Source organism: Hydra vulgaris, chromosome 09, assembly GCF_038396675.1.
Source record: "Hydra vulgaris chromosome 09, alternate assembly HydraT2T_AEP".
Lineage (NCBI taxonomy): Eukaryota > Metazoa > Cnidaria > Hydrozoa > Anthoathecata > Hydridae > Hydra > Hydra vulgaris.
In genome coordinates this window covers 48,404,555-48,431,037 of record NC_088928.1, presented here as the reverse complement: position 1 = coordinate 48,431,037, position 26,483 = coordinate 48,404,555, and the positions used below count along the sequence as shown (strand labels likewise).

At 29.8% G+C, this 26,483-nt stretch overlaps 4 protein-coding genes across 4 annotated transcripts in view; 2 read left to right on the top strand and 2 right to left on the bottom strand.

Annotated features, from left to right (window-relative positions):
• Positions 1-6,610, top strand: part of LOC100211766 (all-trans-retinol 13,14-reductase) — a 31,738-nt gene extending 25,128 nt beyond the window's left edge. Inside the window, exon 6 of the mRNA XM_065805944.1 lies at positions 5,168-6,610. Within this exon, the coding sequence (XP_065662016.1) occupies positions 5,168-5,982 (815 nt within the window). The 3' untranslated portion in view covers positions 5,983-6,610. The remainder of the gene's footprint in view (positions 1-5,167) is intronic.
• A 1,212-nt stretch (positions 6,611-7,822) lies between these two features.
• LOC136085532 (uncharacterized) lies at positions 7,823-10,636 on the bottom strand. Its single transcript, XM_065806846.1, has one exon. The coding sequence runs from the start codon at positions 10,634-10,636 to the stop codon at positions 7,823-7,825; it is 2,814 nt and encodes a 937-aa protein (XP_065662918.1).
• A 4,480-nt stretch (positions 10,637-15,116) lies between these two features.
• Positions 15,117-16,577, bottom strand: LOC136085531 (zinc finger MYM-type protein 5-like). Its single transcript, XM_065806845.1, has 3 exons — positions 16,539-16,577; positions 15,506-15,616; positions 15,117-15,407 (listed from the first exon to the last, which is right to left on the bottom strand). Exons 1-3 carry the CDS (start codon positions 16,575-16,577, stop codon positions 15,117-15,119), a joined length of 441 nt encoding a protein of 146 aa, XP_065662917.1.
• Positions 16,578-24,715: 8,138 nt separating this feature from the next.
• On the top strand, positions 24,716-25,689 carry LOC100197601 (general transcription factor IIE subunit 2). The gene has a single exon (XM_065805942.1). It carries the CDS (start codon positions 24,760-24,762, stop codon positions 25,639-25,641), a length of 882 nt encoding a protein of 293 aa, XP_065662014.1. The 5' UTR covers positions 24,716-24,759; the 3' UTR covers positions 25,642-25,689.
• Positions 25,690-26,483: the final 794 nt, after the last annotated feature.

Sequence of the window (26,483 nt, the reverse complement as noted above, 5' to 3'; positions counted from 1 at the left end):
ACTATGCCAATTTGACATACATTAAATCTTGTTGATAATTTAATGTATGTCAAAAACAGTCATAGCTACATCTTCAGTTATTATAATTTAATCATTGTTTTCAAAAAATAATTTACACAAAATATTATTGAAATTAAAAAGATGTGTTCTTTTAACACTATAGTTATTGAACTGTTTTTAAAATTTTTTTTTATTATTTTTGTTTATTAGCTATAATTTCGGAATTAAAACTTTATAGCTATAAGCTATAACGATAAAGTTTTAATTCCTAAATTGTTTCATTAATAATTACTGTTATCTTTCTTGGTTATGATTTGTAAGTTTTTATAGTTTAAAAAAATGTTGATATTGTTTACAGAGAATTGTTTTTAAAACGTTTTGCCTAAAGTTATACAAAATTTTTATAATCTTTTTTATAATTTTAATTTAAATTTTTATAATAACTTTTATAATAATTTTTTTAAAAGTTTTCAAATCGTTTATATAATAATTTTTATAAAATTTTTCAAATCGTTTAACTTGATAATTTAAAAATAAATTCAAAATTTTTTAGTCTAAGTTTTTATTTTCTTATTATTTTTACTGTTCAAAGGTTTTTTATGATATACCTTTAGGTAAGGTTGCCAGATGTCCGGCTTTTTAGAAGAGAATACCGGACAATAGAAAGTAGTGCCGAACTTTAAAAAATAAATTTTTTACTGTGTTCTCCATCATAAATATACAATACAATATAGTTATTAGCATCATTATATATAAATTGTTACACTAAAACCAAAATTTAATTAAAAACAAAGAGTTTGTAATTAAAGCTGAAGATGCTTGTATCAAAAATCAAGCAAAAATTTCTTGGATTTAATAGAAAAAAATTAGTATTTTATTTATTTTACTAAAATGAAAAAAGCTTGACAAGTGATTTTCTTCTAATTTATAAGTGCTCTGTTCTTTTAAGAACATTGAGCGCTCTTTTATGTAGAACACATTTAAAATTATGAGTTGTTGATTGCATTATGCAAAAATATTTTTCTAATATATTGAAACCTAAGTTATATATATATATATATATATATATATATATATATATATATATATATATATATATATATATATATATATATATATATATATATATATATATATATATATTATATATATATGCGGCATCCGCGGTGCTCTGTGATAAGACCGTAAGGACTTCTTGGGGCACCTAAATAAAATTAAAAAGATAGCAAAAAAAAAAAACCAATGTCTTCATTTTGGAGCTTTTTTTTCAAGAACTTCTTTCAGATCTTTCTATTGTTTAAATAGAAAACTGGGTATTGGTTTCCATTGACCTAAAAGATATCATATCTGCATTTGCAAACTTAAAATGCAGACGAAAGGTGTTTTAAAACCTATACTAACCGCCATGTGTTTTTAATGATAAATAACGCGCGATGCTTGTTTAAATACAAAAGAAAATATATCAGAAAGCTATAGCGCAACTGTTAAAATTTTTTTTTAATTTTAAACCGCTGTTAAATTTGAATACTAGGAAAAAATTATTAAAACATTCAATTTTTGCTTCGCTCAGTTATGTTAAATGTCGATGAAAAAGTATCAAACTTTAGAGCTATTGTTCAAACAAAAGTGAAATTCCCTCCGAAGTTGAACAAACGTTGAAGTATGCAATAGAGTGTTGCAATGCAAATGAGCAAAGAGGAATTTTTAAACAAATTCTGGAATAATAATTTTTTAAGTGAAAATCACCAGAAATAACATTCTTATTTTTCTTTTAACTTGTAAATAAATAATATAATAATATATACATACAAATATATATATATATATATATATATATATATATATATATATATATATATATATATATATATATATATATATACATATATATATATATATATATATATATATATATATATATATATATATATATATATATATATATATATGTATATATTATTGTACATAAATATAGTTTGTATGTATGTATATTGTACTTAAATATTATATGATATAAACACCTGCACAATTAGGTTACTTGAAAATTTTTACTCTCTGCACAATCTTCTTATAAATATATAATTTGTTATTTATTCTTATTTGTTACTAAGGGTTTATAATTTATATTGATTTTTATTTATAAATATTTTATATAGTTATTAATTCAGATTTAAAAGTTGGGATTTACCCTGAGCTTACAAGTGCGTGTTACAAGTTGTTTGTGCCTTGAGGTTGCAATAGCCGTCAGCATTATAGTTTTGTGAAGTGCATGATTATATATATATATATATATATATATATATATATATATATATATATATATATGTATATATATATAGTCACCTTATGTTAACCTTCCTATCATCTTCTTGAAGTCTTTTCTGAAAATTTGTTACAAGCATAGATAATTTTTCGGGTAACAGTATTTAAAACAGCCAACTTAATTAATTTGGAAAGGTCCTTTCCGAACTAAGGGGCCATCCATAAATGATCTCAGTAAATATAGGGGGGAGGGGTACTGAAAAGTTTGACAAGAATTGACAAAGGGGAGGGTGGACGTTGAGACCAAAATGATGTCAGTTTAAAGTAAAAAGTTTATACGAACAGATTTTAAAGGTATTTACAATGTGGTATAGAAATGGTATATTTGTTTTGTGGGGGATTTGATATAAGTTTCCCAGAGACATTATTTGGTCCCTAGCAAATTATAAAATGTGCTTCAAAGCAAACACATGCAGCCATTTATCATTATTCCAAGCACAATTGTCATTATTTCAAATACGAAACTCTATTTGCTCTCTAGCGGCTTGTAAAACGTGATGCAATGCAAACATATAAAATCATTATTGCAAATACGAAACGCTAATTGCTCCAAAGCGGGTTGAAGAAAGTATTCTAAACAGCTTGCGCTAACAGGAGCAAAATAATTATTTTGATTGTGATGTAAACAATTCTGATAAATCAATAATACAAATATAGTTATAGCAGCGGATCTGATTATACCTTTAGAGGACGATAATTTTTTAGTTTGAGAGGAGAATTTACTACCAATTATTTCAATGGAAGATCACTTCAACAACCCATAGGAAGATGATGAGTGATTGAATTTATATTATAGTTATAGAATAAAATTTTCTTATTTTGATTAGTTTGTTTATTATTTGATGAGATATTAACTGTTCTATAATATAATTTTCTGAGATCTAAATGTACAATTTAACCAGGAAAAAATCAATGGTGTTTAAGCACATTTTTTAATGTTACTTTAGGGGAGGGGATACAAAACTTACATCATTTATAAGGGAGGTTGGCAAAAAATTGACAAAGTTTGACAAAGGGGGAAGGAGCGGGGGTCGAAAAATTGAGAAAAATTACTGGCATCATTTATGGACAGCCCCTAATATCGCAATAGAGAATAAAACCGAAACTGTGGAAAAAGAAACAGTATTGAAAATCTCGAAAGCGCTATAAAATTGAAATTAGCAGAAAATGACCTATATTGACATAATTAAAAATTGAATAATGTTGAAAATTAAGAAAATGGTTATACTTCAAATTTTTTTAATTGAAAGACTGCCTGCCCAAACCAAATCCTCAGTCAATGTAACAACGCCCGTTCCATGTTATACCTATTTGTCAGTCGATGAAGCATGTCCCTTTGCGTGTCCTACCTATTTTTCAGTCGATGTAGCAGCTCTCCGTGCATGTTCTACCTTTTTGTCAGTCAATGCAACACTCCTCACATGCTCTACCTATTTGTCAGTCGATGTAGCAATACTCCTCGCATGTTAATTAAAATAAAAATACGTTGATTAGACATCTTCATTTCGAGCAGTTTAATTTCGATATTGTTCTGTATTCCTTGTTTTCGATAATGATCTACATAATTTTGGAATAAATTCTTTTCTACATTAATCAGAAAATCATAGTTTCGATCTTAATCGTTAAAATGAGTTTCCGTCGGGTTTTTTCGACCCTTTATCTCATCTTTATATCAGGCTTTTCACTTTTTTTTTTGACTGCCATCTGAGCTTTATTGTTGTTGCTTTTTTTTAAAAAATTTATTAAAAAAAAATACAGTTGGAATTTATTTACCTTATTTTAAAAATGTTTTAATGAAGAACACTTAGACAGGTTGTTATCGCATAAAAGTGTATAAGGACATATAGCGAGGTTTATTAGTTGGTCTTTTGGTCCATCTAACTTCATTATAAATTATATTTTTACTTTTATCTAGTTCTTTCTAATGCAATGTTTCTACAATTTCCCAAAAGGTTTTGATTCATCTATTTTTCTCCAATAATAACAGGTAATTGAAATTTTATATTTGGTTCTCTCCATTGAACAAGAACCAGTAGAGCTAGTTCACTGGCAAGATCTCTATTAAATTATCTATTTTAGTGTAGATTGCATGTTATGTTTTTTCACTTTTAGCAAAGTTCTTTTTTGAACAACTGCTCTGCTCGTTGGCAGCTCACTAAAAATCTATTCTATGCCAGTAAACTGGGAAATGGTAGGGAAGGGTGAATGTCTAACCTTAGTCTTTGACATAACTTATGAATCACTTAAAAATTAAAAACAAAAGCACTGAAGAATAAAATAATCGCTATAGTATTTATCTTTTAGGGTGGAAAACAAAGTCAAAGTAATTTTTAAATTTGATTTGGCATTGCGCTTCTAATTAGAGTTTATTAAATAAAGACTTAAATGTTTTTTGTTTTTTTACGCATATTTTTTTTGTACTTCATTTTTATAATATTTAACGTAAAGTTAGAGTATTAGGACATTTTTCGATTTAAAAGATTTACCATTTTCTAAGCCTTTGTTATATTTTGCCTTTTTCAAGCTTTTTTTTCTCCCAAAAAACATCGATTTTGCTAATGTATATTTAAAAAAAATCGATTTTGCTAAGCGCTAATAAGCATTTTCAACATTTTTTTATTATTAATATTTAATTTAAATTTATTTATTAAATTTTTATTTTTGAACATGCTTGCTAAACGCTTTTTAACTTTAGATGTATAAACCTTTTAACTTTATATGTAAAGTTATTTTTTTCATAAACTTTATTTTATTATATTTTCCATAAACTTTTACATTTAAATGGCGCACACAAAAATTTAGTTATTAGTAAATTCAAAACTAACATGTTTTATGTTTTATATAGGTGTTAAAATTGACGGGAAAAGTGAACCAATACACGCTCCAGTTATTGTATCGGCAATTGGATTTATTAACACTTTATCAAAACTGCCAGAGACTTATAAACTTGGTTTTACTGATGTTTTACCAAAAGTAAAGAGTAGTCATGGTGCTATATCTATCTTTGTCGGATTGGACGGCTCAAATGAGGAGTTGAATCTTCAAGCAACCAATACTTGGGCATTTACAAACACAGATTTTGATAAATCTCTTGACGAATATTTTGCGCTTCCAAAGGAGCACGCTGGTCTAAAAGATATTCCTTTGCTATTTATTTCTTTTCCGTCTTCAAAAGATCCATCTTGGAACGAAAGATACCCGGGCAAGTCTAATTGCACAATAGTTACTTTTGCAAACTGGGAGTGGTTTGGCCAATGGGAAAATGAAAAAAAAAGAAAAAGAGGCAAAGAGTATGAAGAAATTAAAATGCGTATTGCGGAGCGTTGTTGGGAACAAACGCTTTTATATTACCCACAATTGCGTAATAGAAGAATTTATTTTGAAGTTGGAACGCCAGTAACAAACAAGTATTATCTCGGGTCAAATAAAGGGGAAATTTACGGTTTGGATCACTCTCTTGATAGGTTTAGTCTCGAAACTATTGCAAAACTTCGACCTTGTACTAAAATTCCTGGTTTATTTTTGACTGGTCAAGACATAGCTACAGCGGGTTTTGCAGGTGCTCTTCACAGTGGTCTGTTAACTGCGTCTGCAATTCTTAGTCGAAATCTACAAAAAGATTTAATCGAAATTCAACGGGAAATAGAAAGTTCTTGCTAAAAAAATTACTAAAGTTTTAGATTGTTTAAAGCTCTATAAAAGCCATCAGAGATTTTGTTAAAGCTCCGTCCAAAACTGTCTGTAATTTTAGCAAACTCCAACTCAGTGGGCACAAAGCATGTTATAGACTTCTAAAACACGCATTAGCACGTTGTCTTACATGTTTTAGACGTATTAAACACGTCTTGTGCCTATTGGGAAGCAACTGCCTGAAGTTTCATTAAAATAAAATAAATATTAGTTTGTGGTTTTAAAATACTAGTTACGTATTTAAAGGTTTTGTATATTTGGTGTGTGTTTTTTTTATGTTTGTAAAACTTAAGGGCGCATGCGTAAATTATTAAACTTTTGCAACACATTTCTATATATAAACGCGTTGTTGTTTGTTCATCAAAAAACTTTTGAACCATATTAAGGCGACATTTTTAGCCCATATTTTTCTACCTTTTTAAGAAGGATTGTATGATCTACGGTTTCAATTGCTATTGAAAGTCAACAAAATTATCAACAATCATCAAAAAAGTACAAGGATGCGCAGGTTATTGCAGAAAAAAAAAATTAATATGTAAAAAACCCTTTGTATCACTGAAAATTTGATAACAGAAAATAAAACATTAATCTACATAAATTGTTCAATGTTGTTTAATATAGCCTCCTCTGGAATATACTACACTCTTCAAACGCACAGGCACTGTATTGTAGCTTTGTCGCACCATGTCCGGACACAGATTCTTCCATACCTTTGTTACTTCTGCTTTTAGAGCTGCTAAATTTAGGTATGTTTTGAGGACATTCTTTGACTCCATAAAATCCCAAAGTCCATGGGTTACATATCTGGGTTAAAAGGGAGCCACATATCTGGCAACAAAAAGTGAGGATTATTCTAATGGAGAAAGGCCATGGTTTTCTTGGCGCTGTGAGCAGGTGCATAATCTTGTAAGAAGGACAATGGATCATTACCAAACTTCTTCTTTGCTCAAGGCAACAAGTTAGCTTTTATGAAGTCAACATATGTTATTTGGTTCCCATTAACACCTTTCGGAGCAAAGACAAGTGGAATTTTGAAGCCATCTGAACAAACGCCACCTTATACCATCACTTGTATAGGGTGTTGTCTTCTCGGTATAGTCCGAATTTTAAATGGAACTGTTCTTTTAGACTATCCTAGAACTCTGTTGTTGCGTTTGTTGGGCTCAGGCTCGATTGTAAAGATTTTTTTTGTCACTGTAAATAACTAGAACACTTGAGTATGTTTTGAACCAAATGGTTCATTACCAAAACTTCATTTTTGCGCAAGGCAACAAGTTAGCTTCTATAAAGTCAACATATGTTATTTGGTTTACCTAGAAGCTGCTTTGCTTTTTTTTTGTCATTTAGCTCTTGTAGCCTCACTCAAAAGTTGCCTCCTTGACACACAAGTTGTCTCCTCGCTCAAAAGTTGTCTCCTTGACAACTCTTTCTAGCTGAGCTAGATATTGATCGATTTTGATTTCGTCGCAGTCAACAAAGTTTCGAAGTTATTTAGTTCTTAAAAATCTGCTTGTGCCTGTCTGCTTCAGTTTACCGCTTCCACGTTTTTCTCGATCTTTGATGTGATGGTTGTTAATACGACAACTTTATTAGACTTTTATTTTTCGACTCTGTTTATTAAATTCTATTTACAATTTTTATACAGAAACAAAAATTCTCGAGGGCGTAATTATATACAAAATTAGCTTATGACTTGACTAATAAATTACATCAATTAACTTTGATAATATTATGACAAGAATTTTATACACGTAACAATAAAGTTTTATAACGATCAGCTATTATCACATCACCCCAAGAACTGAAGTTCTTAAGTAACATAGTCATTTAAATATGTCGGCTTTTTCCTTTCTCTGGTTGATCGTCTGATCGCTGGTAATAAATTATCAACGATTTCTCTGCCGTCAGCTTCCTCCTCAGCGTCAACAACTGTTTCTTCAGTTCCTTCCTCTCGTGCAGTAAAAATGTCTAAATCTTCTAAATCACTTTCATCACTGTCAACCTCTTCACTGATAACAATTTTACTTGAAGCGTTTGAAGAATTTGAGGCAGGAGCTATTCTCACGTCTCGCACATGTCTTGGTACACCATCAATTTCAATATTTGTGTTTGTGAGTATGTCAGTTACAGTACCAATTTTCCAAACTGAAGTGCACTTTGCATCAGCGGGGCGAACATAAACTTTTTCTCCAATTCTATAAGTTTTCATAACTTGCCGTGAACTTTCCTGAGTTTCAGTGTTTTTCTCCTCTTGAATTGGCAGACGCCAAACGTACTTATTTTTTTGAGAAGCAGGTGCAGATTCCTCGTTTGTTCCCACCGTTGGTGTTGCATTGTACCAAAATACCGCTAATAAAGGACATATTTGTGCCCTCGCAGCTGTTCGTTTTACTGTGCGGTGGTTACGCTCCACAATCCCATTTCCTGATGGTCTATATGCACATCTATACTTCTTTTTAACACACCATTTTTCACATATATTTGAAAATTCACTAGATTTAAACACCGCTCCATTATCCATTAACAGTTCTTGCGGCGGGCCATGCTCCCTAAATACGGATTCCAATTGACTTACTACATTTTTGGTATCTTCGCGAGGCAACTTTCTCCAAATTGCAAACCGACTTGGTCCACAGTCAATCATTGTTAAATATGGCGACCCTTTATAGTGAGTCACATCACAAGCAACTCGGTACCATGTGTCTGGTACATCTAGCACTCCATTTTCCCATTTTATTGGCGCTGGATCAATTGAATTACATTGACAACATTTGCGAACACATTCTTCGACATCTTTTCTTAATACGTGCGGAAGTCTTCGTTGCACTGTAAACATTGTCCGATTAACGCCAAAATGATGCTTTGAGTGACAATTACGAATTTCTTCAGCAATACTTACTCCACATAGCTCTTTAGTACTTCTTCGTGAAAGCTCATTTAACCAAGTCTTTGGAACTCTTGTCAACACGTCAGCTTTGTTTTTGGAGGACGGAACCCATTTTAACGTGATGTTTATATTATATTCTTTTATTAGGTCTTGCAATAGAGAAAGTCTTCTTTTAATAAGCATTTCTGATAATGCATTTGATCGAATCCTATGACTTTCAGTCAGCATACTTTTTAGCCATCCATGAACTGTTACTGAATCAGTGAACACCGACAAATTCTTTATATCCCACTTAACAGCTAGGTTTATCCCACGCACCACAGCATCTAATTCAGCAATATTAATATGCATAACATCATTTATACTTCGAAGCCAGGCTGCATCCTCAATTATTACGCCATCGTATTCTATAGCAACCCCTATTGCCATGCTGCTAGCATCACACCACAATGTTGCTCCATTTTGAATCCCTTTAGCATTCCATTTCCCTCTCACAGAATCACAAACTTCTAATCGACACAATATTTCGATTAACCATGACTGAGCTTGATCTCCGATTAGATCATCCCAAGTATTTCCTTGACTATGACGTTTTATAAAACTGCAGGCAATTCTAAGCCACCCTCCAACAGGATAGTGACCTAATAAGTGTCCACATATTGAAAAAAGTTTCCGTCGTGTTACTTTTTCAGTTTTGATATTTTGTGACTTTGGAATGATGTTTCCACGTTTCCAACATAGCTCCTTTTTTTCATTTCTAAACAGTTGCAAACCCAACACTCGTGCAGTATCACATTGCACCGGCTCTTTTGTTACCAATCCATAACACGCTAAATGATTTACGACCTTTTCAACTGATGTCTTTTCCAAATTGACAATTATGTCATCAATGTAGTGGTCTGTTGCTTCACTAATACCAGCATTAAGATTCAACACACTGCCTAAGACTGAAGACATTATTTTTGGGGCAGAATTTAACCCAAAACCAAGACGTGTAAGATAGTATTTTTCTTCTTTGTAGACTACCTTCTGATGCTCCCACAAACTCGGATCAATATGTATTTGCATATAGGCGCATCTAAGATCAAGCGTTGCAAATTTGTCACCAACAGTTCTCCATTTTCTAACTTTTTCATCACATGCATCACTTGAGGCATTATGTGAATTAACATACTGATTCAATTCGCGAAAATCCAGAACAGGTCGTATCTTTCCTTTATTTTCCTGCTCAACAGCCATTAACGGGACAATCCCTATTGTACTTTTTTCTTCTTTGTTGCATGGTTTCAACCAGCCATTTTTTACCCATACGTCCATCTCGTCATTAAATTGATGTAACAACTGGGGTTTCACCTTGTACTGCGCGACAGAATTTCTCAGTTGTGGTTGACCTTGTTTCCATTTATATTTAGCAGTCCACTTTGTACCATCAAAATAAGCATCAAAATCCTTGTCCTTTATACCAACAGCTTGTTTCTCTGCATGAATTGAAACAAAACCAAATTCAATTTTTCCATTGTACAAATGCACTCCTCCATAGCGATTAATGACATCCATACCAATAATAGCATCAATACCGTTGACAACACTTTTCAGAATCATTACTGATGTTTTGAGCTTTTTTCCTTCAATTATCAATGTTACTGTAGCTTCTCCCTCCGTTTTCACAAATTCTCCATTAACAGCCAACACCATTAGTTCATTTCTTCTGATACGAACACCGGCTTTCTGAGCCATATTGTTTGAAATAATAGTTCGAGTACATCCGCTGTCAACCAGTGCTTTTCCAGCAAAGGTGTTCACTTGCACAGTGCATATTGGGAGCGCCGTTAGTTGTTTAGGGAAACAGCTGGCGCTCGCGATTCCCCATTTAAGTTTCCCTGATGCAACGAACAAAATCTTGCAATGTGTCCAGATTCTCCACATCTAAAGCATTTTATTCCATCATTAACAATTTGTTTCTTCGAAAAACAGATTCGGGCAACATGTCCAGGCTTGCCACACATGTAGCAGTTAAAATCAGTAGCGGATGGTTTTTTAACATGTTTATCGAAACCAGAGATTGCTGTTGAAACATACTCTTCTTTTATTTTTTCCGTCATGAGTACTCGTGCATGGTTTAATGCATCCTGTAAACTGATCCCAAATATTTTCACTTGTGCTCGTAGCTGCTTTGAAATTTCACCCGGCAATCCAGTTATGAACGCTCTTAGCAATAATTCTTCGCTTTCAACGTTGGCCAAACCCATAAGTTGACGTAAACTGGCCAAATACACATCAACAGATTCACTGTCATTCCATCTCCGATCTCTGAACTGCTCGTAAGCTTGAAAACCATCGACTGCAAATGCATCTAGTAGAGCTTTTTCAATGTCCGGAGCGGCGGTTTTTTGGCTCTCCCCAAGTTGCTCATATAATGCAAACGCACTGCCTTCAAGAAACAGCGGAATGATCAATGAAAGATCGCCCATATTTTGCAGCTCTCCCACCAGTTTGATTTTTTTCAGCCACACTACAACATCTCCAGATCCATCAAATTTTCCAATCATTTTCGCCATAGATGCCATACTGCCGAAATAGCTTGTTAATACGACAACTTTATTAGACTTTTATTTTTCGACTCTGTTTATTAAATTCTATTTACAATTTTTATACAGAAACAAAAATTCTCGAGGGCGTAATTATATACAAAAATAGCTTATGACTTGACTAATAAATTACATCAATTAACTTTGATAATATTGTGACAAGAATTTTATACACGTAACAATAAAGTTTTATAACGATCAGCTATTATCACAATGGTAAACATTTGAATTATGAAGCTGTCCTTTCACTGCTTTACAAATTTTGCTTCTCTTTGTACTTGCCTTCCAGAGTAAAGAAAAAAGTTCTCTTACTTTTTCTTTTCCACGCGAAAAGAAAAAGTAAGAGAACTTTTTTTTACTAATTTATAAAAACCGCCGATGCTTTTTATTATTAACTAGTTAAGCTGTCATTGGTTTTACAGACAAATTTGTTTTTCCTAAATTTTCAAAAGAGTCATTCATGTTATTTAAAAGATCTAGGACTGCAATACCAGTAAAACAAATTTACAGTTAATTGTATCAAAATACACATGTTTATTACGGGTTTAAAATCGATTTTTACCGGTAAGTTCGGTAATAAATTATTTTTAAAAATTTAAGAAAATACAATCATTCTTCGAGTAAGAAATCAACATACCCATCCATGCAATAAAGGCATTCCTCATAAAAAAAACTGCAAAACTTCGCAAGTGGTTTTTTGAACATTTTTTTAAAACTAAAATAATTTAAGAATGAATCAAAACGATTATTACCGATCAGGGATCTTAATAAATCCGACTTTAAATATTTGTTTCTAAGTAAGCTTAATCAACTGTAAACAGATTTATAATAATGAAATTCAAAATATATTAAAAATTCATTTTGTGATTATGTTAATTATGAAATTTTATTTTACTATTACAATTTTTTTTATTCAAGAAATATTTCTTAAACATTTTAGCAATTGCTTACAATTGAAAAAACACTTTTTAATTATCTTTTATTTTGAATTTCTTTATTCTCTTAGTTATTTTCAATTTCATTTCTAATTATTTTTAATTAAAATATTTTAGTTCAATTTTTCTAATAATTTTTAATTTAAATATTTTTATATATATTTGCATGTTACGGTTATGTAAAACTTTTAATATGGACCTTGGAAATTTGGAAAATTGGAAAAACGTATTAGCAAAGAAATTTTAGAAAAGAAATTTAAAAACGTGCCGGCAAAGAAATTTTAAGAAAGAATTTGCGCGCAATTTGGTAATTACAGTTATGATTTTTAATTGAATAAATGTTAAATAAGTATAATCTAATTCTAACAAAATCTTTGTGAAATAATAAAGATTATCTGAAATTTCTGAATCATTCATCAGTGATTCACTTTTATTATAAATGGTAATTCTGTCCTAGCAAGTTTTTTTGGATTAATGAAATAAAATTCTGTCGTAGCAAGTTTTTTAGATTTATTAAATAAAATTCTTTCCAAGCAAGTTTTTCGCATTTATTAAATAAAATTCTTGCCAAGCAAGTTGTTTACTTTTATTAAAAAATATTCTTTCTAAGAAAGTATTTCAAGTTTCTTTTCAAAATTTCTGCCAAAAAATATTCTTTTGTAAAAATTCTTTTCTAGTAAGGTTTCTTTATTTCTATCATAAAACATTCTATTTTGAAATTATTCTTTCCTAGTTTTCTATCCTCATTTTATTTTTGTCTAGCATGACACACCGGCCTTCTTGGCGATAAGGCAAAAAACGCCTTATTTTTTTCTTTTTTCTTTCATTATTCAAATAATGAGAGAAAAGATTGCTGCCCCATGTCAAACCCTCAGTTGATGTAGCGGCACTGCCTTGCGACATCAGGCTATAAAAAAGCTATATATAATAGATAAATGTACTGAAGTAGTTAAATATTCCTTTAGGTTTAAAAATTCTCCACGGACGAGATAAAATGGCGCAATAAGCAAAAAAATATTGTTTTAGGCCACTAAACAGTAGATTTACCAATTTTCACCACGTATTTATAAAACAACGAGTTTTTTTAATTTACAAGTTTGCTTTGAAGTCTAATCAGTACCCAGAGCCGGACCGTGGCATTTTGGGGGCCCCGGTGCAAATTAGGTTTGAGGCCCTTTAAAAATATGTAACATAACCGGAGATATATTTTATTAATGCTCTTTAATTCCAAGTCAATTGTGTAATTTAAATGAGCAGTATTCGTATAAATAAAGAAATAACCGATTAACAAAAAAATAAAAATTGTAAAACATGTGTGTTATAAGAAAATGAAAAGTATTGAAAATAATATACTTTATCATCGTTTACAAAAACACCTTTCAGTTATAAATAGGAACTCTCCGAGCTTTGGCTGCGGCAAACTTTTTATCATCTCCATTAAATTAATGTTACCGGCAATCTCATTTTCAATAGAAATTACAGTCGATCTTGATCCATTGTGGTTCTTAAATAAGTTTTAATCATCTTAAATTTAGAAAAGCTTCGCCTCCCTGATGCTATAGTACTTGGCATAGTTTCTATAATTCGCAGAGCTACACATAGATTTGGAAATACATCCATTAGCTTGTTACTTTTTAAATATTTTAATGGTGTCACATTTGATGGTAATACAGTTAAAATCATTTGTAGTTCAGAAAATAATTATTTTCCATCAATGTCAGAATATCCCTCAAAAGTTAGTTTATTTTGTAAATCAATGTAGTCTTTTTTAAGTTCTGAAGAACTTACCTTTTGTCAAGAATATACATTAAATAAAAAACCAAAAACTGATACAACACTGATACATAATCAACACTGATATATAATCAACTACATCAATAAGACAAACAACTACTTATCAATAAGAACATTGAAAAATTCTATTCGATAACGTTCTTTAGGATCTTGGATAGAGTCATTACTTTCGTAAAAATATAAACTTAATTTTTTACGCGCTCTTAAGGAATGGGTGTTTATAAACTTTAGTTCCACGTCTAGTTCGCTTGCAAGTTCTTTAGCGTCTTCAATGCAACTGCAGAAGCCATTATCACGAAAATCTGAAAATACGAAAGAGCATCTCATACCAGACAACTAGTGAAACTAGGAAAGTAAAACTTTTCAATTGATTTCCAAGCATTTCAACTTCGTTTCGGCAATCGGCAGAAAAAGAATCGCGACTAATTATTTCATATAACGCGTCGTATATTTCTCCTACCTGGTAACGTAATGCTTTAACGCTATTTATGCGTGCTTCCCACTAAGTGTCTGAAAGTGACTTTAGAGTTACCCTCCTTTTTGAAGGTGACTTTTAAGAATATTCCAACGCTTTGTAGACGCAGAAAAGAAGATTTTACAAATTCTGAACAAAACCAAAAAAAAAACACTAAACTAACTGAAGATTTTGCAGCATCAGATATGGTTAAACTCAAATTATGACATGCACAGGAAACAAAAAAAACCAAAGGATTTAGACTAGAAATTCTTGCTTGAATACCAGAATGGCAACTTTATGTTTGCTTCGTAACCGAAACCTTGACCTCGATAGTTCTGCATTTTTTTAGTTGCATTTTCTGTAATAATCCATTTCTGTATAGCTTTCATATGAGACTTACCGTTTTTTTGAGTTTTTAACTCTTCTGACAGGTTACGCCAGTATCATACACCACCACCAGCATCTGAAAATCTGTTGTTAGATGTTGAAAACAACTCGCAACAGAAACAGAACACAGTATTTTTAGATTTTGAATAAACCAACCAACGTCTAGCCACGTCTTTTTTACTATTAGGAAGAACTTTAGTGTAATAAAAAGCACTGAATTTTTGAGAATCTTTTTCATCTCGAGAAAAAGAAATATTTTCAATGCGGACATAACCTTGTTTGACAAAACTTAAACAACTGCAATCGTTAAGGTATTCAGGCCACAGTCCAGGGTCATTGCCTAAAAGCTATTAAACAATTTGTTCTTGATTATTGGGAGCAACAATATCAGAAGTTAGATTATTATCATTGTTGTTGTTTTTTCTACAACGCCACGCAAGTTTACTTCATCAGTTGTGTAAATATCACTTTCTGACAACTGTTTTTCATCTTTATCTTTAAATTCTACATCAGTAATAGTAATTTCAGTGAAGACACTTCCTTCATTAGCAACAACCTGAGTGAATAATATGATATGCTCACTTTCTAGAGATTAAGTGATAACTTCGCTGCCTACTGGATCCACTTGGAATTTTTCCATCAGTAAAATTATTAGTATCAAGGGAAATTTTAAAATTCTTGTTTAGAACACCTGTCTATTTATTAAGGAACACTGTTTGTTTTAATTTTTTTTTTCTTTTCAGAGCACCAGATTCATACTTTCGAATCCCGTGACTGGCCACTCCACCTACTACTTGGGCTTTCTCTCACTAGTTTATTTACAAGTTAACTTTAATTACTCCAGTATTTTACATAACTCCAATAAAACATCAACAAAACACCATTATTAGAAATCCAGCGTGGGTTTAAAACTTTAAAATAAGTGTGGCCACGCCTTGTGGCTACATAGTTTGCACTAAAATTTGGTTTATGGTCGGAAACATTGGTTTATGCTCGGAAACCATAAAATCGGTTTGTGATTGTGATTAAAAAAATGTTAATAATGCAATACAATATTTGACTTTCAAATTGTTAAATAAAGAATAGTTTTATTATTTATTCTCCTGCAAAAACGACGAGGCTCCGAAAAATTGAGAAAATATGGAGCCCGGTGCGTGGCAACCTAGCCCCCCCCCCCTCGGACCGGCTCTGTCGGTACCGAACCTAAAATAACGACTTGAAAACTCGTTTTTCACGTGTAAATTCAGGTCACGATTGCTTCTTGCATTACACTTTAGTCAGACTTCAGATTTAAACTATAAGTTGAAATTTCAAGTTCGCTTCTCGCATTCAGTAATGATTTTTTCTTTCTCAAGTTGCTTTTCAAGCCTAACTTGAAAACCGCCAGTTTTTAAGTATAGCTTGAATTTAAGTTCGCTCTTTGCATACGCTCAAGCTAAATTTCAGATTTGAAGTATTATTTTGAATTTTAAGTTTACTTCATGCATTTCATCCCAAGTCATATATTTCAAAACCATTTTAATCTAACGAAATAATAAAAAAGCTACATTTAATTAAATTTTCATTCTCAAAAAATTAAATAACGTGCCAATAGAAAAAACAAACTTTAAGAAGAACTTTTTTTTAAGTAAAAGATTGCTTTTTCAAGGCAAAAATGGGTGAAATGCATGAAACGAACTTGAAATTCGAAATAGTACTTCAAAACCCTTGTTGATGTGTTAACACTCCACAGAGGTTTTCCTTAAATAGCCAGTCGTTCGAATATACATTCCACTGCGCTAGATTACTTTAATATTTGAAAATAAAGTATCAAAAAATCTAAGCTTTTTCAATTAAATTAAAAGATTTTTCCCTTTTTTTATTAAACTTGCGAGTAGGCTATAATATCATATAGCCATTTCGCGCGTAAAAAACGTGTAAATACACAATCCTTTATTTATTTCATTTACAAATATTCAAACAGAAAGTTTTCTTTTTTAACTTGGGTTTCTTATTTTTTGTTTGCATGAAGATCTTGTAAAATAAATAACTTTATAATTATATCGTTTTTTGATATTTGTGCAGACTAAGCATATATTTCGAAACCAATTACCAAGATGATTGATATTCAGGAAAAACTTTTTTTATATTAAAAAATGCTTTTAACTTCACGCTTAAATCAGCATGACTGAAATTGTACCAAAAAAATTTTTTTTTTCACCTTAACAATAATTTGATTATTATTTATTAAACACCATAACAAAAGGAAAAAACTATTTTTAAAAAAAAAACAACTAATGTTCTAATTTCTTCAATAGCGGTTTCTCTGTGACAAGACGGATACTCAAAAAAGACTATCAGTCTTCTTTGAGTATCCGCGTTCTTTATATTTATTTTTATTCTTTATTTCTTAATGATATCTTGACTTGTTAACTTTTCTTTTTTTATATTATTTGTATCTGTATCATAAATATCGTAATAAAAAAAAAAAAAAAAGTTATTACTTTGTTTTTTTTGTTTCGTATTACTCCAGCTTTGTCATTCGTATTACTCCAGCTTCTGTATCTAAAGTAATTTCCTGCTTAGACTCTTCTACAGCTTGTGACTCGGACAACATACCTGTTATTGTCTTGCAGAAGTGTTCTCCAGAGCTGTTGTCTATACTTTTAAAACTATTTAACAAGTGCTTTTCGGAGTCTTGATTTTCGACATGCTAAAAAGCGGCATCTGTTATCCCTTTTTTCAAAAATTCTGGAGTGCAATCTGATTCATCCAACTACCGTCCCATTAGTCTTTTTCCTATCATAAGCAAGGTTTTTGAATCTTTAATTAACAAACACCTCGTCTTAAATCGAATAACTTACTCTCTGATTACTCTATGGATTTTGATCTTCTCGTTCTACAGCCGTTTTGCTAACAGTAATAACTGACAGGTTTTATCGTACGTTAGATAGAAAGGGAGAGGTTAAGGCTATTGCTCTTGATATTTCCAAAATTTTTGATAAAGTTTAGCATGCTAGTCTCCTCCATAAGTTTTCTTCTTACGGTGTATCAGGTAACATCTTTAAGATTATTAAATCCATCCTTACCAATTTTAGTATAAAAAGTGTCTTCTATGGACGACACTCTTCTTCATATCCTGTAAGTTCAGAGATTCCTCAAGGTTCTATCCTTGGCCCTATACTCTTTTTAATTTACATTAACGATCTTCCAGAAACTCTCACACCTAAGGTGGCATTGCTTGCTGATGATACTACTATTCTACTATTTATTCTTGATAAGAAGCCAACACTCTCTGATTGCTTGGAGGGGGCATTTGAGCTTGAAAATGGGTTTCACTCCTGCTACAGCATGGGGCTCTCAGTGGCTGATGAACTTTAACTCAGATAAAAGTTTATGAACGGTAATGTACTAGATGAGTCATCTTCCCTTCATTTCTAGGATTAATTCTTAATTCCAATCTTTCTTGGAAACCATATACCAAATCGGTTACAAAACTAGCATCTGCTAAGGTTGCCTCTCTTTATCGTGCTCGCCACTTTCTTACTCCCAACTCTATTCTTTAACTCTTAACTAACTTGTATGGATTACTGTTGCCATATCTTGGGTGGATCTTCCAATGATGCTCTTTCTATCTTAGACAAGGTGCAAAAACGCATTGTAAACATAGTTGGACCTGGTCTTACAGCCAACCTCCAACCATTATTACACTGTCGTAATGTTGCTTCTCTTTCTCTTTTCTATAAATACTAAAGTTGGCACTGTTCTAAAGAGCTAACGCCTATTGTGCCATCTGCTAAAATTTATTCTCGTGTTACTCGTCATTCAATTAAGTCTTATCTTTTTGCTGTGACTGTTCCTAAGTGCTCCAAAAATTCTTATTTATCTAGTTTTTTACCACAAACATCAGTTCTTCGGAATTTTTTTCTTTATCTTGTTTTCCCTGATTCATATAATTTGCAATCTTTCAAGTCGTGTGTCAATCGTTATCTTGCTCTATAAACTTTATCTTCTCTTCCAGTAACTTCTAACTTTAATAGTGGTTGCTTGCAGCCTTGTTGGAAGTGAAGAAGTTTAAATATGTATATACATATATATATATATATATATATATATATATATATATATATATATATATATATATATATATATATATATATATATATATATATATATATATATATATATATATATATATATGTATATATATATATATATATATATATATATATATATATACATATATATAAAATATTGGTATAATAAGTTTTGCTTTAAGCCATACTATATCTCTCTCATATTTTGCATTGTAACCATTTATAACCATTTCAACATCAACAGTAAGAGTAACTATCTTTGCTTTATTGAAAATAGTTTTTATTTAAATCATTGGTCTTTGAACAAAGTTTGAAATAAAATTTCAAACTTTGTTCTTTTTATTGAACTTGTACTTACTTATATTAACTAATATTAAATAATTTAATTAACATACACAGCTAGTTTACAGTCAAAATATCAAGTAAAATAAAGTATGCTAAATAACAATTATTCAATAAAATAAATAACAATCATTCTAATAAGTTATTTTTTTCCTGACTTAAAAATTGAAGAAGCTTACATCATTTTGCAGTAGTAGTGAATATTTTGTATATAAATAATAGCTAACAAAAACTGCGACTACTATAAATCAGACAAGTTGTAGGCGCCTAATAACTGAAAAACAAATATTTAAAAAATGTTTTTACACATATTTAAAAAAAAGTAAGATTCTTTATTACGGCTTAGCAACGGTTACTTCTCTCAACAAAAAAAAATTGTTTTCAAGATTTATATCTTAATTTGTTACATAATTTCTTTATCTATAAATTACTTTGAACCTAAAAAAATCTTGAACATTTAGCACATTTCACTGTGTGAGTTTGTTTAGTATCAAGGAGCGACATTTTTTTTTTTTTTTTTTTTGCATCTCGCTATTGTTTATGTAAATATTGTTTTATCGAATGCTTTAAAAATTATATGTTTTTTGAAGAGAAAAAAAAAGTTTAATTGGAACTGCTTATACTAAGGGGAATTCGCAGATGACTGATATCAGTATTGTCATTGAGTACCTTTATATTAGACGTGTAGTACACGTGTAGTATACGTGTATTATCGAGAAGTTAGAGCCCTTTTTTTGATAAATACATTTTAATTTTTAGGAAAATCCAAACAACTATCAAAGAAAGAGAAAATATAAGTTCAATGAAAAATAAACACACAGCCAAGAAGAGTTTGATTTTTAAAAAAGTTCTGTAAGTTTTACAAATAAAAAAAGTTAGGAGAGTTGAATTGAAACTGAAGTTTTTCACATTATATTCTTGACTTTCACTGATGAAAATGATTATTCGATTTTGATTGACTTTTGATTGTTGAAAAACGCTTAATTAAGCTGACAGTCATTTGTTTTGAATATGGTTATAGAGACGTAACACTTTGGAAGATACTTAGTTCGCGCATGGGACTAGCTTCCAAAATAAAATTCTTATGTAACAATTGTTATAAAAAATAATATTTAGTAATCTTTTTATTACTTCTAAAGAGTGTTAAAAAATACTGGAACTCAATGGAGAAATATATTTGGAACAAAGCGAGGACACTAACATTTGATAGCACTTAGAGAAATAGGGAAAGAGTAAAAGGTAATTTATATCTGATGAATGAACATGTACAATTTAACTGAACCAAATAACAGCAACATAAATAAAGAGCATAGCATTTGGGAATAACATAAACACTTGTTACTGAATGATGTTATTACAGCTTGTCATAATGCTCTTATGCTTGTCTCAACTGAATAATGTCAAAAACACTATCGCCAAAGTGCATATAATGTCATATATATATATATATATATATATATATATATATATATATATATATATATATATATATATATATATATATATATATATATATATATATATATATATATATATATATATATGAAATATTTACTGTATTAGGCACGTTTTAACTATTCAAAAGTAAAGAAACGTTAAAAATAAGACTATTGTTAGAGGCAGGTAACATTTTTTATGAAAAAAGAGCATGTATATTGCCCAAAACTGGATAGCAACTCTTTTTACGCCACAATATTCCTAAACTTTTAGAAATGTTTACATAAGTAAATATTGCAATTGTTTACATAAGTGAATATTGCAAATGTTTACATAAGTGAATTACTGCAAATAAAATAAGACAAAGCTACAGATATGCGGTCTAAAATAATTTTATTTTATCGCTTGTAGCGCTTTCGTGTGGAGACTTGCTCAAAGTGGTGACTTTTTAATATAAACAAAGAATATTTATTGGCTTTATTACATACATCAACTATCTTATAGCCTGCTGCTACAAGGGAGTGCTGCTACATCCATTATCTTATAGTCTGCTGCTACAAAGGAGTGCTAATACATCCATTATCTTAAAGTCCGCTGCTACAAGGGAGTGTTGCTACATCGACTATCTTATAGCCTGCTTCTACAAGGAAGTGCTGTTACATGGACTAAGGATTTGGCATAGGGCAGCAATCTTTTTTCTTTTACTATTTTAAATAAAATTTCTAATGTTTAAAAACTCTCCACTAACGAGAGCGCAACAAGCGAAAAAATAAAATTATTTTAAATCGATAAAATGTAGCTTCACCTAAAAGTACATTGTATTTGTTAAGAATTTGGTATTTTTTGCCTAGGTTTACCCATAGTTCTTTATTGTCCTGTAGGAAATTGATTTTTTGATTTAATTTTCACAGTCTGTGTTACATTTCTTAAATAAATATAATAAAAAATAAATTCCGGCATTCCGGCCTGAAATATTACAATTCCGGAATTCCGATACACCCCTATTTATGAGTATTTTTTTGTTTTGCGTTCTTCTCAAATTGATTATAGCTTTGAAATTTCCACTATATGCCCAGTAAATGTATACTTATGTAATTTACCAAAATCAAAGTTTAATTAATGTATTTTAAGAAATTATGAGCCAAAAACTCGAAGAAACTCTCTCATTTGTTACCTAAAAACTTGAAGAAACTCTCTCATTTGTTACCTAAAAACTCGAAGAAACTCTCTCATTTGTTACCTAAAAAATCAAAGAAACTCTCTCATTTGTTACCTAAAAAATCGAAGAAACTCTCTCATTTGTTACCTAAAAACTCGAAGAAGCTCTCTCATTTGTTACCTAAAAACTCGAAAAAACTCTCTCATTTGTTACCTAAAAACTAGTGTCATTACAAATTTGAAAGGTTTTTTTAAGTTGCTCCCAATTTATCAGTTTTAGAAGGTATACAAAAGTTGCATCAAAATTATGTAAACATCAATACTACTTGATCGAAACTTACTCAAGTTATGATCAAGCATCTATGACGACAATGTCTATTTGTGAAAAATCTTTACAATAAATTTTACAAAAACTAAAAATAAGCATATGATTCTTGTAAAAGCATATAATTCTTCTGAAGCATATAATTCTTCTGAAAGATTAGTAGTTTTTCTAATTAAAACAACAACAACAACAACAAAAATTTAGTATTTTTTTTTCAACGTTAAGTTTACGTCGATAATAAATGTGGCCGGGAGAAAATGACAAACCAATTTTGTATTTCGCGGACGCTAAAGCTCGTAAAGTAACAACTTTAAAATATTGAAAAATGAGTTTTTATTATTTATATAAGTCTTTAATTAGTTTTATAAATCAATAAAAAAATTTACTTTTGAAATGTTAACACATCTGGATTGGTTTAATTTTTGAAACAAAATCAATCAATCGAGAATCTGAACCATTTGATCTACTTGGTAAACTTAAACCTTAAAATTTAAGGTTAAGTTACTTTAAATTAAGTTCATTTAAGTTAAATGAACTTAATTTAAAGTAACTCGTTCTCATCTACTTACTCAAATGTTCATGAGTTCAGCAAAAAAAATTAATGTATTCAAAGTATGCTCAAATTTGTTTTAAAAATAATTGCTAAAATTTTTTGCTACTAAAAAGGAGTCTGTAGGTCAGTTATTTTATTAACATAATAATTATTTTTACTGAATGTAACATTTTTGAAAAAAAAATAGAAGGTTTTATATCAATAATGTAGGGTAGGGTGGGGTAATATGGATTGTTGGGGTAATATGGATATATTCAATAAGTATGCATGGAGTAAGTTATCTCTACATAATGTTGAAACCTAAAAATTACCAACAGTTTATACACATAATTAGCTTCTTTTTTTAGCATTAACAATGTTTATACTTGATTGACATGAATAGTTAAAATGTAAAACATTTTGTTTTAAAAACTTATAAAAAAAACATTACGTTTCAAAACTTTTGTCTGCAGACTTCAGTAATATTACTTATCCAAGAATAATGATGTAAATTTATTATTTGGACCATCATGTAACAACATGTAAAATTTAATTTATAAGTTCTCTAACCCATATTGATAAATAAACAAAAATCTAAAATGGGGTAAAATGGATATACAGGTAAAAATGATAGTTGGGTAAAATGGATATATATAAAATATATAAAATCCTATTAACATTATAGAAGTTTGTTACAAAATCATAAGCTGCATGACATTTATTTATATACTTAAGGTCACTTTTGTTTTTAAATATAGTATTATACATTTTTCAGCAACATAATAGTTTTATCTAATGTTACCGAACTATTTATATTAAAATCATAGTTTAAATTTGTTTTCATTGAATGGCAAGGGTAAAACTTTAACTCCCATTTCAATATTTCATATTTTATTTTTGTATTCCTCGTTTTATTTTATTACCGTATTTTACTTTATAATTAAATATTATATTTTACATAATTAAAGTTAACTTTATAATATTTTATATAAAATAATAAGACTAAAATAAACTATCATGCCTGAAATAAAATATCAGTGCAAGACTATAGGTACATACAATCACAGCAAATTAATGACTGCCATACAGCTTGTTAAGGAAGAGGAGTCAGTATACAATGTATCAAAGTCTTCTGGCCAAAAAGTGCAGAGTTTTAACAGCTCAAGATGTTGACGCAAGGTTTCAAGAAAAAGAAAAGAACAAAACTAAAAAGAAGACTGTGTCAGTAAGAAAAAGAAAACTGCTAGTCATAACCAATAAGTTTGACCTTTTAAATTCATGAAAAGCAATAAGTGTGATATATGTATCAAATATATTATGAGTATCCGTATTACCTTACCAGTGGGGTAATATGGATATATGAAAGGTATTGTTAAAAAAGGATTAGTAAGTTAGTTATATTTATTTTCTACTCATTGTGATTTTATTGTATACACCCTGAATGTAAAGAAAAATAACAAAAGTTTTCATGGTAGTAATTAACTAAAAAAAAAATTATATTAAAAAAAAATATATATAAAATTCTATCCATATTACCCCACCCCACCCTATTTAATAATTAAAATATAAACTTCATTTACTTTGAACGCAAAAACTCTTAGACTAATTTTGAAACGAAGTTAGTTTTGTTTAAGCTCAACTTTGATATCTTTGGTTGATTACTTTGGTATGTTTGTTGTTTTTATTTTTCTTTATACATTTGTATTCAGTATTTGTTTATAAAATTAAAAATATGTAATTTAAACTATATAATTGGAATTAATTTTGATATGAAAGTTTAGTAAATGATTATTAATATTTTTCAAATTTTTTAGTATTTAATTTAAAAAATGGATCCATCTCTAATGAAAGATTTAAATGCTTTTAAAAAAAGAAGTCTTAATCAACCTGCAATTGAATCTAAAAAGCAAGTTTCAAATACAGCAATGGTAGAATCAGTTCGAAAGCCAAAGAAGCGGCGTCGACCTGAACTTCCTCCACAATTATTGCAGCAATCAAAAAAACAGGCTGCAAATCAAGCTTTTAACTATAAAACTCATACTCAGATAAGAACAAAAAGTCGTTTTTCAATTTTATCAAGTATTGTTGATTTAGTAAAAAATCGCTATCAAAACAAAGAATTTGAGCCACTGACTTTAGATGAATTATTAGATCTTACAAAAAACACTGATATCAAGTCCTATGATAAAGAGTGGTTAGCAGATGAATCATTAAAAAATAATCCTAAAATTTTGTTTAAAGACGATAAGTATTCTTTCAAACCTAAATATGCCTTACGTGACAAAAAATCTCTTATTCGCTTGCTCGAAAAGCATGATCAATCTGGGTTAGGTGGGGTTTTATTGGATGATGTTCGGGAAGGTTTACCAAATGCTGATGAAATTGTCAAGTCGATAAGTGATAAGATCATGTTTGTTACGCGTAGTAATGACAAGAAAGCCATTCTCTTTTATTATGATTCTAGTTATGCTGTTCATGTAGATGAGGAAAATCAAAAACATTGGAGAAGTGTGGCAGTTGAAGGATTAGCAGAGCCAGACATTGAAAAATACCTTAGCAATTGTGGAATAAGTACAATGACAGGGGTTTCTTCTGCATTGCAAAAGCGCCCAGAAAAGCGCAAAGGAGGTAAAAGAAAGAAAAACATGAGATTGTTAAACTCACACTTGGTTGGTGATGTTTTAAAAGATTATTCAGAGCCATCAAAATAGGTTTTAAGTGTAAAAGTCAATATTATAAGCTTACTATTATTTTAAGGATTTCATTTGTATTTATAATAGTATAAATGTTATTGATCATTATATTTTTAAAATTATGTCAGCTTATTAACATTATTTTAAAAGTACACATAAGATACATAGAAATATTGATATAAAAAAAAGTTATAACAACCATACTGACATAGACATATCTATAAATACTATATCAATAGAAGCAAAATATCATTACTCAATCGACTTTTTATAATATTTATGAATAATAAAACTTTCTTATAAAAGCAATTTTAAAACATATATTAGATAGTTTATATATATATAAGTATGAACTAAGCTTTATGTTCTAAATAAAATGATTTGAAAAGAGCACATCTGTTCACTTTTAATTTATTAACTAATATATTTGACGTTATTTATTCTTAAATTGTCAAGATTTACTTTTTAATTATTAAAAAATAAAAGCTGTTCACTTTTTTTTTAAAATGCTTACATTAATCTTAAGGTTCTCTTGTTGAAAAGTCTATATGGTTCTATCGGGTTTTAGAAAGAAAAAAATACAAAATTTAAAAACTAAAAAATAATTAAAAAGTAATGATAAAAAATAGCTATTGGCTGATTTGTTTCAATTTTATGGAGGACCAACTTTTTTTTCTTTTCGTTTCAAACTCGAATGGGATATTATTGAACTTTTTAGTAACTCTGAAAATTTGAACTTTTTTTGTTTCTATTAGAAGGTTTAAGCTTTTTTTGTTTCTATTAGAAGGTTTAAGCTTTTTTTTGTTTCTATTAGGTTTAAGCTTTTTTTGTTTCTTTTAGAAGGTTTAAGCCCATTTCTC

Coding starts and splice junctions, on each gene's coding strand:
- LOC136085531 (XM_065806845.1), bottom strand. CDS start 16,577: ATGGTTTTGAAATATATGACTTGGGATGAAATGCATGAA. Junction 15,617..16,538: donor CTTGGGATGAAATGCATGAA/GTAAACTTAAAA, acceptor TTATTCACTCAG/GTTGTTGCTAATGAAGGAAG. Junction 15,408..15,505: donor ATATTTACACAACTGATGAA/GTAAACTTGCGT, acceptor ATTGTTTAATAG/CTTTTAGGCAATGACCCTGG.
- LOC100197601 (XM_065805942.1), top strand. CDS start 24,760: ATGGATCCATCTCTAATGAAAGATTTAAATGCTTTTAAAAAAAGAAGT.
- LOC136085532 (XM_065806846.1), bottom strand. CDS start 10,636: ATGGCTCAGAAAGCCGGTGTTCGTATCAGAAGAAATGAACTAATGGTG.